The 16,144-nt window shown below is 34.4% G+C and overlaps 1 protein-coding gene across 1 annotated transcript; it reads left to right on the plus strand.

Annotated features, from left to right (window-relative positions):
* Positions 1-2,844: 2,844 nt before the first annotated feature.
* her13 (hairy-related 13) lies at positions 2,845-5,796 on the plus strand. The gene is given in 4 exon segments (NM_001017901.1): positions 2,845-2,984; positions 3,085-3,171; positions 4,418-4,499; positions 4,584-5,796. Coding segments are annotated over 4 exon segments (675 nt in total). The 5' UTR covers positions 2,845-2,906; the 3' UTR covers positions 5,012-5,796.
* Positions 5,797-16,144: the final 10,348 nt, after the last annotated feature.

The raw sequence follows: 16,144 nt of genomic DNA on the forward strand, positions 1-16,144 counted from the left end.
CTTAGATATGAAGAGAAATTGTTAATATTTAACATTTTTTCCATCCTGAACTGAACAAATTTCATTTCCACCACATCTCAATATACAGCTTTTATTTCAAAATGAAATAAGTTATGGCAGTCAAACATTGTCTAAGATCATTTTTGTATCTTGTTTAACCAATCTTTCCACAACATATACAATAATTATACACTTATAATTTATTAATTATAAAATATAATTTATTAATAATAAATTATTCCCTTGGGACCAAATGCTGAATTGTACACCTGTCTCTGCCACTCTAAAATACTAATTTGGTTAAGAGCTTATTAAAAATAAATAAATTGAATTTGTATGTTGAATAGAGCATGAACTAATAAATTGTAAAGGTAACACTTTACAATAACGTTCATTAGTTAATGCATTTACTAACATGAACAACACATGTAAAGCATTTATTAATCATAATTGAACATTTACTAATGCATCGTTAAACATCCAAGTCCATGCTTGTAAACATTAATCAATGCACCATGAGTTAACATGAACTAACAATGAACTACTGTATTTTCATTAACAGGAGTAACAATGGAAACAAGAGGAAGCTGTCTGAAAGGGATGTTTGGAAGCTAACACCAATTGTATCCAAAAAAAAAAAAAAAAAAAAAAACATACCACAGCAGCCCAACTCACTGCAGAATTAAATGTGCAGCTCAACTTTCCTGTTTCCAAAACTTTTGGTTGAGAGCTTCACAGGATCAATATGCATAGCCAACTGCTATAGTTAAACCTTTGCCCACTCGTGTTAATGCCAAAAGCCTGTTTCAATGGTGCAGCAGTGCAATGGTGCAAAATTGGGCTGTGGACAATGTGAAACATGTATTGTTCTCTGATGCGTACAGCTTCATTGTCTTTCCCAAATCCGGGAGAGTTACGCCACAGCAGAATGAACCACCAACTGATCCAGCATATGTTTTATGCAGCGCATGCTTTTCCAGCTGCAACTAGGCATGGGACGATAGCTGTTTTCAAGGTATACCGCGGTTTGGAAAAGTCAAGGTTTTAAAACCTTCAGAATTTTCTGTAATATCGTTCCAAAGGTATGTGTAAGATTTTTTATTTACATTTTTTTTTTCATGACATTATCACCAGCAGAAAAAAAATTCAAAGATGCCATTTTAAACTGTAAAGAGACCTGTGTTTTTGAAACAAATGAAGACAGCAGAAGTCAACGTTGAGTTTGCTGTTCCAAAATTTTATAAATGTTAAAAAAAAATAACTAGATTGTTTTCAAAAAAGGTTTTATTTTTTACCCAAACATTTAAGAAGAATACATTTTAGAGCAGTGATCACAATACTGTGATACCTTGAAACTGTGATTTTTTTATCCAGGGTAATCATACCATCAGAATCTTAAACTGACCCATGCCTAGCTGCAACCCATCACTAGGAAACATCCATACAAAATCATTCACACTAATACACTACAGACAATTTAGCTTACCCAATTCACCTATAGCACGTGTTATATATATATATACAAATTCAATTGATCTATTTTCTAATAAGCTGTTATCCAATATTCATATTAATTTTTAGATTGAGACAGGTGTACAATTCAGCATTTGGTCCTAAGAAACGAATTTAATTATACATTTGCCAATAAAATAATGTATACATTGTGGAAAGATTGGTTAAACTAGATACAAAAATTATTTTAGACAATGTTTGACTGCCATAATTTTTTTCATTTTTAAATGAAAGCTGTATATTGAGATGTGGTGGAAATTACATTTGTTCAGTTCACGATGGAATAAAAGGAAAATATTAACAATTTCTCTCCTTATCTAAGTTTGTCCTAAAACTTGTTTAAACTTATGAGGCTATGTTACATGCTTTTGAATAGGCATGGGCCGGTATAAGATTCTTACAGTGTGATAACTTTGGATTAAAATATGACGGTTTCACAGTACCACGGTATTGTGATTACTGCTCTAAAATGTATTCATTTTAAATGTCTGGGTAAAAAAAATAAAATAAAAAATTCCCCTTTGAACACAATATATATATTTTTTTTCAAGATTTTCAATAATTACAATGAATCATTGACTTCTGCTGTCTTCATTAGTTTCAAAAATACAGATATCATTACAATTTAAAATGGCATCTTTGAAAATGTTTTCTGCTGGACTGTTATCCTAAAAAAAAAAAAAAGAAAGAAAGTAAAAAAAATTTACACATGCCTTAGGAACAGTATTTTAGAAAGTTTTGGCGGTTTTAAAACCTTGACTTCTCCAAACAGCGGTATACCTTAAAAACGGTTATTGTCCCATGCCTATTTTGAACAATTTTTTTTAACTCAACTTCCCAAGGCTAAAAGTGCCCGTAGTTGAAGAATAGGCTTATAATCAAAATTAAGTGTTGTTGTTTCTGTAGTTAGTACCATCAGGCGCCATATGGAGCAGTTGGACACCCACCTGCCGCTCACCCAGCCCCTCCTTCTATTCAGCTCTGACTACCGCATACAGCTGCCAACCGACAGCATTATGTTACACTGGCCCGACCTCTTGACCTTTGTGAACTAAATTTGAAGGTTTTTAAGATATCTCATAACCAAACTGAAATCATGCGTATAAAGAAAGAGTAATGTAGTGTACACAAATTTAAAATAAGCTAACAAGTACAGGGATTTGAAATGGAGCAGGCCTACATGATACTCACATAAACAAAAAATAATTCAATTCAGTTGCTTCACTTAAGTGCGCTCTGATTGGAGCTAACGCAGACTGATGCATGTGAATGTTTCATTCATATGCAAATTAGCTACTTTAAAACCCTCATTCTAGCCTCCGAACTACCAGTGTCGTCCCCTTTGTGTGCAGATCAAATACTCCTGTTTTTACTCAGCTTTAATTTGCGGAGCGATGGTCCACGCTGCTGAACTTAGAAACAATCTTGGTGTTGGGGAATATGCATGTTATGGATTTAAAGGTGACAGAAAGGTAAGAAAATATTGCATTGTCTTAAATGTCAAAAAGGAATGGAGATTTGTATTATGTTTAAACACACATATGCTAATTCCATGTTTCTTAACTTCTTAAGACTAGAAAACCTATCGTGGAGAAAAAGAGGCGAGCACGTATTAATGAAAGCCTGCAGGATCTCAGGACATTGCTCACAAATAACGATGTAAGTTTACGGACTCTATCAGTGGTCAGTCAGTAGATTATCAGATAAATTGCCAAGTTAACAGTGGCGTCCCCAGAAAATTTTCTTAGGGGTGTCCAGAAGAGGCAACATTAAATCTTGGGGTGGCACAATTTTTGTTATTTTTATCATACTTTTATTGTACAGCTTACAGTAAATGCCATGTCTACAATTAATGAAAATTAATATACAGTAAATATACACTATACAGACCCTAATAATTTCATTTATCCATATTCCTTTTTAAACCACAATATTATTAATACGGCTTTTTCTATTGATGTACCTTAAAGTAAATATTAAATTGCTATTGCTGTCTATTGAAGGTATTTGCGGGCTGTCAACGAAGATCGGGGAGGGGGAGGGCAGTGAATCCGCAACATCAGTGGCATCAAATTGTTCATTCATTTATTTTCGGCTTAGTCCCTTTATTAATCTAGGGTCGCCACAGCGGAATGAACTGCCAACTTATCCAGCATATGTTTTACGCAGCGGATGCACTTCTAGCTGCAACACATCACTGGGAAACATCCATACACACTCATTCACACACATACACTACGGCCAATTTAGCCTACCTTTCAGTATAGTTCACCTGTACCGCATGTCTTCGGACTTGTGGGGGAAACCGGAGCACCCAGAGGAAACCCACGCAAACATGGGGAGAACATGCAAACTCCACACATAAACACCAACTGACCCAGCCAAGGCTCAAACCAGCGACCTTCTTGCTGTGAGGCGAACATGCTACCCACTGCTCCACCATGCAGCCCTGGCACCAATCAATTCACAATAATTTTGTGGTTGCTATTTATTTATTAGTTTATTTAATTATATATTTATCTATTTATTTATTGAAATATTGTGGATTTACGCAAGTACATTTAAATTAATTATATCAACAGCAAAATCATATTGGGGTGGTCACATGGTGGCTAGAGTTTACACAGGGGTGGCCGTGGCCACCCCTTGGGGGTGCCCCTGCAAGTAAAATATATAAATATCTTGTTTTCATCAATACTATATTCTATGGATGCGTATGGATGTTTCCCTGAGATGGGTTGTGGCTAGAGGGGAATCTGCTGCGTAAAACATGTGCTGGATTAGTTGGCGCTTCATTCCACTGTGGCGACCCCGGATTAATTAAGGGACTAAGCCAAAAAGAAAATAAATGCAAGAATGATATTTTACATTTATTCATTGTACATTTATTTTACTTTTCATTTAGTCGCAGACAAAGATGGAAAATGCCGAGGTGCTTGAGCTAACAGTAAAACGAGTGGAGAGCATCCTACAGAGCCGTTCTCAGGGTAAGATGACTCAGGTGCGTTGTTTATTTATGGAAGCAGTTGCAATGACATTAATTAAGAGCTCGTGTTTGTCTGGACATCTAGAAACTGGGGCTGTGACTCAAGAGGCCAGTGAGAGATTTGCAGCAGGTTATATTCAGTGCATGCATGAGGTGCACACTTTTGTGTCCACGTGCCCAGGAATCGAAGCCAGGGTGGCTGCAGAACTACTCAACCACTTGCTGGAGAGCATGCCATTAAATGAGAATCACCTTCATGACATGATTAAGGATCTCATATCAGAGCCTTCCTCTTCTGGTGACTCTTGGCAATCTGGAGAAGCACAAAACCCTGGAAGACACTGCGTGTCCGGCATGTCTTCAGAATTACCACAATTTCTGTCCAACCCCTTCTGTCATGATCTCTGCTCTGACCTGGATGAGACAGAGACTGAAGAACGCTCAGCATCAGCTGAAGACACCCTGGACTTCTCCATGGTCACACACTCTAAGTTCATGTGGAGGCCATGGTAGAAACAGCAAATGTTTCCTAACAATTAACCATGTCCTGGACTGGAGTTTTCTGGTCTTATGATCAGATTACATGAAGGTATGGCTGGAGCTTAAGAATTTCACTATTAGGAAAACAAAATAGTGAAACAATATTACTGGACACAACCCAGGGCAAGTTTAGCATATCACAAGATGTTTAGCAAACATGAATTGTCCTTTAATAATGTGATGCCTTCAAGTATAAAAAGCTAATTTAGGTTTATTCCAGTAGTTACAGACTTAACAAAAAATGAGTGAAAATAATTGATCCTAGAGTCTGAAGAAATGCATTTTTTTAGTAAGACAAAAGATTTGTTTTGTGCCTTTGTAAAACCTAGTTCAAAATAATTCACATGAGGAAACTGTTACATAGATAGTTCATGTCCATCTGTAGTCATTGTAAAAGTTTGTCTTAAATAGTTTGCTTAGGGAATTCAAATACATGTTTAAATAAATATTATTTAGCATCAAGTGCCTTGATAATGACTTGTAGATCAGGGCCCGGTTTTTCAAAAGGTTTAATCCGGATCAAATTGATCCGGATTTAGTAATCCTGTTTTTGCTATCTGTAATCACGTAATCCAGTTTACTTTTTGAGCCAGTTTTTCAAAGCAACATCGGATTGGATCAATCTGATCCGGATAGGAACTTTTCAGGATTACTAATTCTGGATAACCAGTGCTCAATCACAATGTAGATAGATAGGCCTAGGTAAAGAGCAACAAATATAATAGCCAGTGTGGGGTCAATATCACTATATTTTTTTTTAAATGAAAACTAAGAAAATTTAATAAATAATGATAATAATAATAATAAATAATAAAAGCAAGAAAAAGCCCACCCCATCCTCTTCCAGCAGTCCACTCATCTGAGACCTACAACACTGTACATTGAGGATATTTATAATAAGTTTCAAATATAGATGTAAATAAAAAAAAGACTTAATTTCAAAAACTCCACAATAATTTCAGACTTCCTCATCTGATGTGGAGAGACCAGCTTGTCTGAGCGCAGCCTTTAGGAGGCGGATCTCAAGTCTGGTCTTGGTTTGCTGCAGTTTGGTCAGGGTCAGTTGTTCTCTGCCAGATGAAGCTGTGCTTCTGCCCTTTCAGTCTCTTTTTGCAATTGTTGAAAGAGAAATCTAAAGTTATTGCCATTCTTTGCATTTTTTATTTATTTTCGGTTATTCTGTTATCATTGCATGCATTACTAATAAAAATTCTAAAAAGAAAAATATTTTCCATTGTGATGAATATATATATATATATATATATATATATATATATATATATATATATATATATATATATCAATTAGTGACAGAAAAAATGTTATTGTTTTTGGTAAATTTTCACAGCTGTTTGGAGGATTATCTTATGAGGCCAAACTCTTTCTACTTTGCTGTAGGCCTATACTGAAAGGCTGAACACGGTAAAGCCTATAATCACTATAGCCCGACGGATAAACAAATAAAATTAAAACCTTATTAATAAATAGTATATCTCGTAAGATACTGCATGATCCAAAAATAGTATTATTTAATACTTTTTTAAGTTTTCATTAAATTTTAGGCATGAAATCCACGCTAAATCCACCCTTCTGATGGGATCAGTTTAATCCAGGTTTTTTGGATCAAAGTGATCCAGATCCTACAAAAAAGGTCTGAAAAACCCAAATTAAAGGTTTGATCCGGATCAAAACCAAGATTGGATTACGTGATCTAATCCGATTAGGTAGACCGTTTTTTCTTTTGAAAAACCCATTTTCAAGATTTGATCCAATCCCTTATCCCAAATCCTAGTGGATTACTTTTGAAAAACCGGGCCCAGAGTATTGCACTGATGCAACATAAAGCTGTATAATAGTCAATGCTGTTCATCTGTTCAAATAGGGTGAGTTAAATGTCTCGGCATGTTTATCATTTAAATCTTTATTAAAAATTACTTGTTATCATTTGTAATAGGACTAGGTTTTCAAATAAATAGTATGTATAACAGACACAAAACAGATTAAGTGATATACAGAGGTTCCTAATAGTTTCGAATTTAATTTATTTTTAAAATATTGAATAAATGAGGCCTCCCCTAGATGACGAAGAAGACTTTGGCCAATTGGTAAAGTTTTTCCTCGCCGCGGGCTAGCATGGTTCGGGATCTACAGAGCTGTGCATCGATGGATTTGCTCTTCAGTGTTTGGACTCTCAGTAGTGATTATTAACCACACTGAGCTTAAACACTGAAAACTGGACAACACTATTTCAATTTCCTATGACATTCTATGTGAAGCTGCTTTGACACAATTTACATTGTAAAAGTGCTATAGTGTACAAATAAAGTGAATTGAATGATTTAGGTTAACAATTTTTTTTATGTGTAATGTAGCGTACTTTAGTGATTCACATTTAAGTGCATCTTCAACAGGGTGAGAGAGATCAGCTAACTGTCTGCATGTTTAGAGAACAGATGGTGGTGAAACAAATCCCTTGAGACCTTACACCAGTGTTTTTGTTTAACAATTTGGACTGACACTGTTTCATTTTACTTAAACTTTTATGTGAAGCTGCTTTGACACAATCTACATTGTAAAAGCACTGTAGAAATAAAGATGAATTGAATTTAGTAACTCCACAGTGCTACTACAGACCATTAATAGTTATGAACGCTGGGATGCATATGCTTACCTATACTGTATTTAGATGACTGGTTATCTTTAAACAGATAACTTCAATTTCAGACAAAGAACTTTAGTAATAATGCAACTTTACTTTTATATAGTTATACATTATATAAAAGAAACCACACACACACACAAACACACACACACACACACACACACACAACCACACAACCACACACACACACACACACACAGTTGAAGTCAGAATTATTAGCCCCTCTGAATTATTAGCCCCCCTGTTTTTGCCCCCCAGTTTCTGTTTAACAGAGCAAAGATTTTTTTCAACACATTTCTAAACACAATAGTTTTCATAACTCATTTCTAATAACTGATTTATTTTATTTTTGCCATGATGACAGTAAATAATGTTTTACTAGATCTTGTTCAAGACACTTTTTTACAGCTTAAAGTGACATTTAAAGGCTGAACTAGGTTAAACAGGTTAACTAGGCAGGTTAGGGTAGTTATGGCAAGTTATTGTATAACGATGGTTTATTCTGTAGACAATCAAAAAAAAATAGCTTAAAGTAGCTGATAATTTTTAACTTAAATAGGGTTTAAAAAAATAAAAACTGCTTTTATTCTAGCCAAAATAAAACAAATAAGACTTTATCCAGAAAAATATATATATATTTTATCAGACATACTGTGTCAGACATACATAATTTATTTGCCCTGTTAAAAATCATTTGGGAAATATAAAAAAATAAAAAATTCACAGAGGGGCTAATAAATCTGACTTTAACTGTATACACACACACAGTCGAAGTTAGAATTATTAATTTTTTTTGTTTAATGGAGAAGAAATTTTCAACACATTTCTAAACAAAATAGTTTTAATAATTCATTTTTAATAATTTAGTTATTTTATCTTTGCTATGATGACAGTACAGAATATTTGACTAGATATTTTTCAAGACACTTCTATACAGCTTAAAGTGACATTTAACTAGATGAATTAGGTTAACTATAGGCAGGTTAGGGTAATTACCCAATTCTGTATAACAATCTGTAATTAGGCAAGTAATTGTATAATAAAAAATTGCTTAAAGGGGCTAATAATTTTGACCTTAAAATGTTTTTTTTTTTTTTTTTTTAATAAAAACTGCTTTTATTCTAGCTGAAATAAAACAAATAAAGACTTTTGTCCAGAAGAAAAAAATATTATTAGACATACTGTGATAATTTTCTTGGCTTGTCAAAACATAATTTGGGAAATATTTTAAAAAGAAAAAAAATCTAAGGGGGGCTGATAATTCTTGGTTCGACTGTGTGAGTGTGTGTGTGTTTTTTTATTATTATTATTATTATTATTATTATTATTATTATTATTATTATTATTTATTTGTTAGGTGGGCATAGATGAATCTTTTCAATCTAGATTAAAATGGCTCATCTGAATTCTGCCGAAGGCATTCAGAATATGTAAGCTACCCTAATAATACGAGATTTATCCAGCTGCAGAACCACACACGTTTTAGGCACACAATCTAGGACACACGATTTAGGCAAACCATATATGGTAATTAACTAACTCTTTAGCATTATCGCCACCTATTGAATTTCACAAGTATGGTTTCCCATTTCAGTCTTTATTATTATTATTATTATTATTATTATTATTATTATTATTATTATTATATCGTAACGATCATTTTAATATCTCTGCAGTTTCTGAACTCAAATTATGTGAACAAAAATAATTGGTTTAAGACACTTATGACTTTATTCATGTGTCCACATAAACAAAGAAAACATAACAGACTGTCTAACTATAGGATTCAGTGTAATAAACTAATTCAGGATCTTAATCTTATCATACTTGGTTAAAATCACTTTGTTGTAAAATATAAAAAGCAAACAATAGTATGCTAATTTATTTTAATGTGACATATTATAGTTAATCATTTAAACAATATATAGTTATAAACTGATTATCTTAACTGATTATCTGATTATAATTAGAAGTTTATATATAAACTACTATCTTTTACTAAACTGTCACAGCTGTTAGTTATATATATATATATATATATATATATATATATATATATATATATATATATATATATATATATATATATATATATATATACTTATTTTTTTATAATTATTATTAGTGAATTTGTTCATATTGCTAAATTTTGGTTTAAAAACAATTTACTTACTATAAATTACTTCAGTATTAAATGTGGGAAATCATTAATTAAAAGGTTATTAGATTGTTAAGCAAATAAACACTATTAAATCACTTGAATAAAATGTTAATAAAGTGTTATACATTTTACATGTAAAAAGATTTTTACATATAATGTATTATTGTCTATATTAACTTGCTATTATTTCCTTCATTATAAATGAATCCATTATATAAATTAAACTTGTCCAATTTAGATCGTTTAGCAAGGCCAGCAAACGAGTATCTGCCATATTACTGTCAGATAATAATGACTGATTAAAAACTGTTAAGTCTATTATATTGAATGGCGATCGGAAACAACGCTCCCCATTTACCCGTTTCAATTGCAATATTTGTGAAATAAAGTAAAGTAAACACTATTGTTTATTGTGTACAATATTTATTAACCATATATATCAAAATATATCGATGACTATGTTCAAAAAGACGCTAATAATATAATAATATAATATAATAATAATATGGTTTGCCCAAATTGTGTGTCTTAGATTGTGTGTGCATAAAACGTGAGTGGTTCTGCAGACCTGCAGCTGGATATTATTAAATAATAAGTCTTTGAGAATGGGTTTCTCAAGCCAGGTGGCGCATTAGACCAGGGGTTCATCTCCTGTTTCCAAAATGCATCCCAAACTGCTTGATAAACTGTTCAACTATGATAATTGGTGATGAAAATAAATTATGTTTAATAAGGTGTACTTGTGTTTTCAAACTGTTTAATTAGTTAAGCATAAATTTTGAACTGTAGGCCTACATAAGCTCGAAAACAGCGATTTTTGATTACCTAAATCCGACTTAAGTCATAACTGAACTAAACAGAAATGGAATTAAGACGTGGAGTATGCATATAGTAGTGGAATTATTGACACCGCAATCAAACTAATACTTCCATATGTGAGACTTTTCGCCATATTGTACAAGATCCACACACGCATCTGTCAGTAAAAGGACCGCACACAAATACACACACACACACACACACACACACACACACACACACACACACACACACACACACACACACACACACACATGCATATTACAACAACAACTAAAATTCAAAACAACAACTACATCTCCAACTATACTTCAACAACATCAAAACCTTCCACTTCAAAGTGCCTCGGCTCACACAACGCATCCGCCGTGTCTTCAACCCAATTTTCCAGCAAGATCACTGTTAAAACTCGATCATCGTCCACGATCTCCGCTTAAAGTGTCAAGACGCCGACGAACCAAGCCATTGCTATAACTCACTGCTCTCCTAGCGGTGCACCCGCGGTAACGTATTGCATCTCCCGTGATTATAAATATTTCAACCAATAACTCACCTTTCACGCTTCCCGCCCGTCCACAAATCCGCAACATTCCCAAGTAATTCGACTGCAAAGATCCAGGCAATCTAGTCCTTAAGCATAGGTCCCCGGCGTGTTCGTGCGTAGAGAAACATCATGGAATGCGCATGCGCTGTTATCACCCAAGCTAGTCACTGCAGGGCAGCAGCGTCTCTACACATAAACACTAGTAATTTTGGTCAACAAAAGGGCCGCCGATCTTTGATTGACACCACATTGAGCTAATAGCTGAAAAGAGAAGTGTCACCATCCAATGAGCTTCCAACTTGACACGGTCCCGCCCTCTCTTAACAACTTATGAATAAACTCGGCTACAAAGCTCTCGTGAATGAATTGGACCAGATTATGCTTGTCATTTAATCACATTGAGATACCAAACGTAATGTTGTTTAATCATGGAATAATGTAAAGACCATAACCACATTTTAATCACACAGTTTCTACCAAGTGGTGACTTATAAAGTTCAGAGTTTGATGTTGGCAATTGATATATTTATAAAAGATAAATAAATAAATAAATAAATAAAAAGTTACATCCAATAGCCATTTAACTTCTGAAACGATTATTACCCAACCAGTAAATATTAACCAGCTATTGAAAAACATTATACATCGATCAAGCACATAAGTCCAATTGTAATACGCTAGTGACTCATGTGTTGATATACAAAGTGTCATATGTAAGTTTATAATGGTAAGTCAGTTGGATGTGAAAAGGCAAAGAAACTAACTTGCCGCTTGGCTGCTACAGAAGGAGGACATTCCTGACAAATGGATCTTCAATAGATACTTTTGACACCACCAGACAAGCACATCCTCAGCTCTCCATCCATGTGCCATCCTGTGAGGGGACGAATGCCCACCTCTACCATCCTTGCACATTGCGACAACAAAGCTATCGGACCATGCGTTAACTAAAGGCGTTTCCATTCACAGTTGCCCACGCCCTTATTAAGACGCCTCACATGGATATCAGCTAAAATAATTTATTGTGTTTGCCGTACATGTACCATGTTTAGAAAAAATTTTGATTCTCTCTTGTTTCTCATTTCAGAGACCATGACATTCGGCTGCAGAATCTGACCCTCAAGCGTAAAACGAGACAAAAAGCTGTTTACTCGCACGCGCCCGTCAGAATCGGCAGGCTAACGCAGAAGCTCCATTGAATATACTGGGGTAAAATATATTGCTCATATTATAAGGATATGGCGGGGGAAATGTAATTTAATGCAGTGCTTCTTGTACAATCTGAGACCCACTTTAAATCGGATATAACTCAGCTTGTGGAGATCGCTGATTTTGAAAGAAAACAGACCTTAAACGCACCGGATTTTGCATTGGCATTCAGTTCGCCGAAAACGCTTAATTTACACCATGGATGCTGTAAAAGGAACCGTATAAAGTATCTCAGAATATTACACAGCACCAAAAATGTAAAAATATATATTAAATATATTTTTGTCCACAGCAGACGGCAACTCGCCCTGACGCAGATTCCCTGGTCTCTGTGGTCCAATCAGGTGAGCCCTCCTCAGCGCTCGCCATGACAGCGAGACAACAGTGACGTGCCTTGTAAAAATTTGCATATGCATTCCTATAAAGCTCGTGTGCTCTGTCAGCGAGGCGGCCTTTGAGCCCTAGGCAGGGAGAACACAACCCCCGAGGACCCTCGGGAAAACACGGGCGGCCGGTAGTGGGGCCTCGCTGCGAGGGTTATGGTGGGTGGGAGTAGCGAGGCCCACTCATCTTCTATTTTAAACTATAGTTTCAAACTTTAGTTTACTATAGTTTGAAATAGAAACCATGGTAACTGTTATGATTAAACCTTTAGCAAAGAGCTTAGAATGACCAAGAGCAACAGACCCGGATTTCGCCAGTTTCAAGTGATAGCGATCGCTCGTCATTGCTGTCGCGATGGAAAGCAGCTGCTTTTTATTTATTTATTTTATTCAAAAAGCGCGTTATTGTTTCCCAAATTGTAGAGTGTCGCCTCTTGGTCATTCTATGCTCTTTGCTCCATGTCTGACTGTTGTAATGTTTTGCTTTGTTTTTCAGCTCAGTTGTTGAGCAAAGAAGGACTATTGAAGACAACAGTTGAAGACAACCGCAGGTTATATTCACGAGCGCGCGCATTATAATGTTTCCGGGCTGTTTTCTGAAAGTGTGTCTTGTTTAGATAAGTTTGCATGTCAAACTAAATAAACTATACTCTTTCTAAACACCTGTCTCGTGTTTTATTTGTCCTCTACAGCAATGCACTGTCATATAGGTCTGTTGAATGCATTTGTATGCAACATGGTTTGACAATACAGAAGTCTAACAAATAAATAGTTGTTATAAATGTACTTTCATTAGTCAACATTTGGTGTTATGGTTGTTTCATAACTATATTTATTATTATTCTGTATGTTTAAAACCAGCAAATTATACTATATATTTAACATGTCACATATACTTACTGTTATTTTAAAATTTGCCAAATAAAATGTCCTAAGACAAGAATGGGTGTTATTTTCGTTTTATGTCAACTTACTGTAGGTTTTAGGTTGACTGCAGCAGGTATAGGTATTATACACACATACACACACACACACACACACACACACAAAGTGCTGCGGTGAAATGTGTTACTCTCTCCTCAATGCTGACCATGCAAAAAAAAATATATATATATATATATATATTTTAAATGTTAAAGTTTAAAATAATTAAATCTCAATTCTCAATAAAAAGTTACAAATAATTATATAAACAAAAATAAAGTCGGCAACACCGAAAAACCAAAGAATCCAATATTTTATACTTAAAAAATCTCATGACAACAAACTTTTCTATTGTTTCTAATATAAATTCATAGGTGGAAACACAGCTCTGAAAAATACTTAGCAACAAACTCACAACCTGGGAGCTGACAGTGGAGCTTTTGTGTGTGGATGGTTAAGTGTATCATATGTTTTTGTGATTCCCTGTGATGATTTCTGTGCACATGTTACCTTACTGAGGCGATGGAATTTAATTTTGGCTTAGTTGCCAGAAAGATACATAAAACTGTTAACATCTGTACATTATGGCAGTATGCAATATACAATAAATGTAAGAAGTTATATGAGGAGGGGCTAACTAGCTAACAATGTAGCTTTCAAGTACACAGTTCAAGATAACAACAATATAACTTAAAACACAGCCTTATTTTAGAAACCCTCAAAAACATTTGAACACATTTTACTTACTCATTGTAGATTCTTATTTAAAGCCTAAAACATATCAGACTCTACATCTGAATTGATGGACAGAGAATGAAGCACACTCAGCAGTAAACAAATCAAACACCTGACTCCCTTAAAGGGCCAGCATTTTCTGAAAACTTTTTAAGACAGACAGCCTGTGGGAGTGTGTGGTGATGCCCAAATCATTGTTTTCAGCCTTCAAAATGCACGTCTCTATAATTAGCAACATAAAGCATCAGAGTGGATGGGACAGTAATGGTTGAACAGTAATTTGCTATTTATTGTCAAAGCTGTAATGAGTACATAAAATAAATTACTGTAATTTATTCTTTGCACTACACAATTTCATACAAAGTCTACTCCTTTTACAGTAAAATACTGTTTCCTTTTATTACAGCAAAACACTGGCTATTTTACAGTTATTTACTGCACAATCTACAGGGTAACACTGCAGTTATACTAATTAAACACACCTGATCAAACTAAATCTAAAGGTAGTGTGTTGAAGCAGGGCTGGAACTAAATTCTGCTGGACTGCGGCCCTCCAGGAGTTTGACATCCCTGGTACATAGCATATTTTCAAAGGAACTGCCTACATTTATCACAATCATGCACATATCATTGAATAAAAACAATAAAAATATAAAAACTTCATCCAAAGCAAAAAAATAAATTAATAATAATAATAAATAATCTGATCCTCATGTTGTTCCAAACCTGTAGTAATAAAAAAGAAATCAAATAAAATGACGAAAAGACTCACTAGTTAACCCTTCACTATCTGTTTTACTATAATACGAGGAGTTCTTTTGAAAATGTGAATTTTTATGATAATTAATACTAGAGGATGACATTTAAAATATTGTCTAGCTAGCACATGCCCTTATGTCGTTACAAACTGTTGGGCTTTTCTGTAGCATAAAAGTTGGACTTAAGTTCGCTTCTGGTGTGCGACCGGATTTACAAAAATGTCCTGTGGTAATCCTGTGGTATTTCAGCAGTACAACATAAATTTACCACACAAAAAAATGAGCAAAGCTAAATATGACAGGATTACTACAGCACTTTCTGCAGTGAAATTTCACAGGAATTTACCATTGGATGAAGTATGTGGTTTCTCTGTTGTTTTTGTGTGGTAATACCAACACAGCTAAATATCACAGGATTGCTACAGCAATTTCTGCAGTACAATATCACAAGAATTAGCTTTTTTGTTCTGTTTTTTTCTAAAACATTTTTTTTTTCTCAGTGCAAGGTAAAATCAGTATGTTCTGCATTTAAGTCGTGTAATTAAGAACCTATTCTTACAAAGTAACATCACATGTATTCATATTTATTGTAAAAACTTTTCAGTGTGCAAATGTTTGTGTACTGGAATAAATTTGCAATTGAAACAACAAGATGACCGACACCCTCCATTACAAACATTACCTGCGGTATTCTATGTGGTAAACCATCAAATGTTATGTGGTAACTGTGTAGTACTTTGTTGTTTTTTGGGACGTTTTACCACATGATTCTGTGCTGTACAGTATGTGATACTCCTGTAGTATTCTTGTGGTAGTGTATCACTTTCATATTGTGGTAGTATTTACCACAGGATTCTGTTATACAATATGTAATATTCCTGGGATATTCTTGTGGTAGAGCGTGTGGTATT

This window comes from Danio rerio, chromosome 15 (assembly GCF_052040795.2).
Source record: "Danio rerio strain M-AB ecotype USA chromosome 15, GRCz13ab, whole genome shotgun sequence".
NCBI classification, from domain to species: domain Eukaryota; kingdom Metazoa; phylum Chordata; class Actinopteri; order Cypriniformes; family Danionidae; genus Danio; species Danio rerio.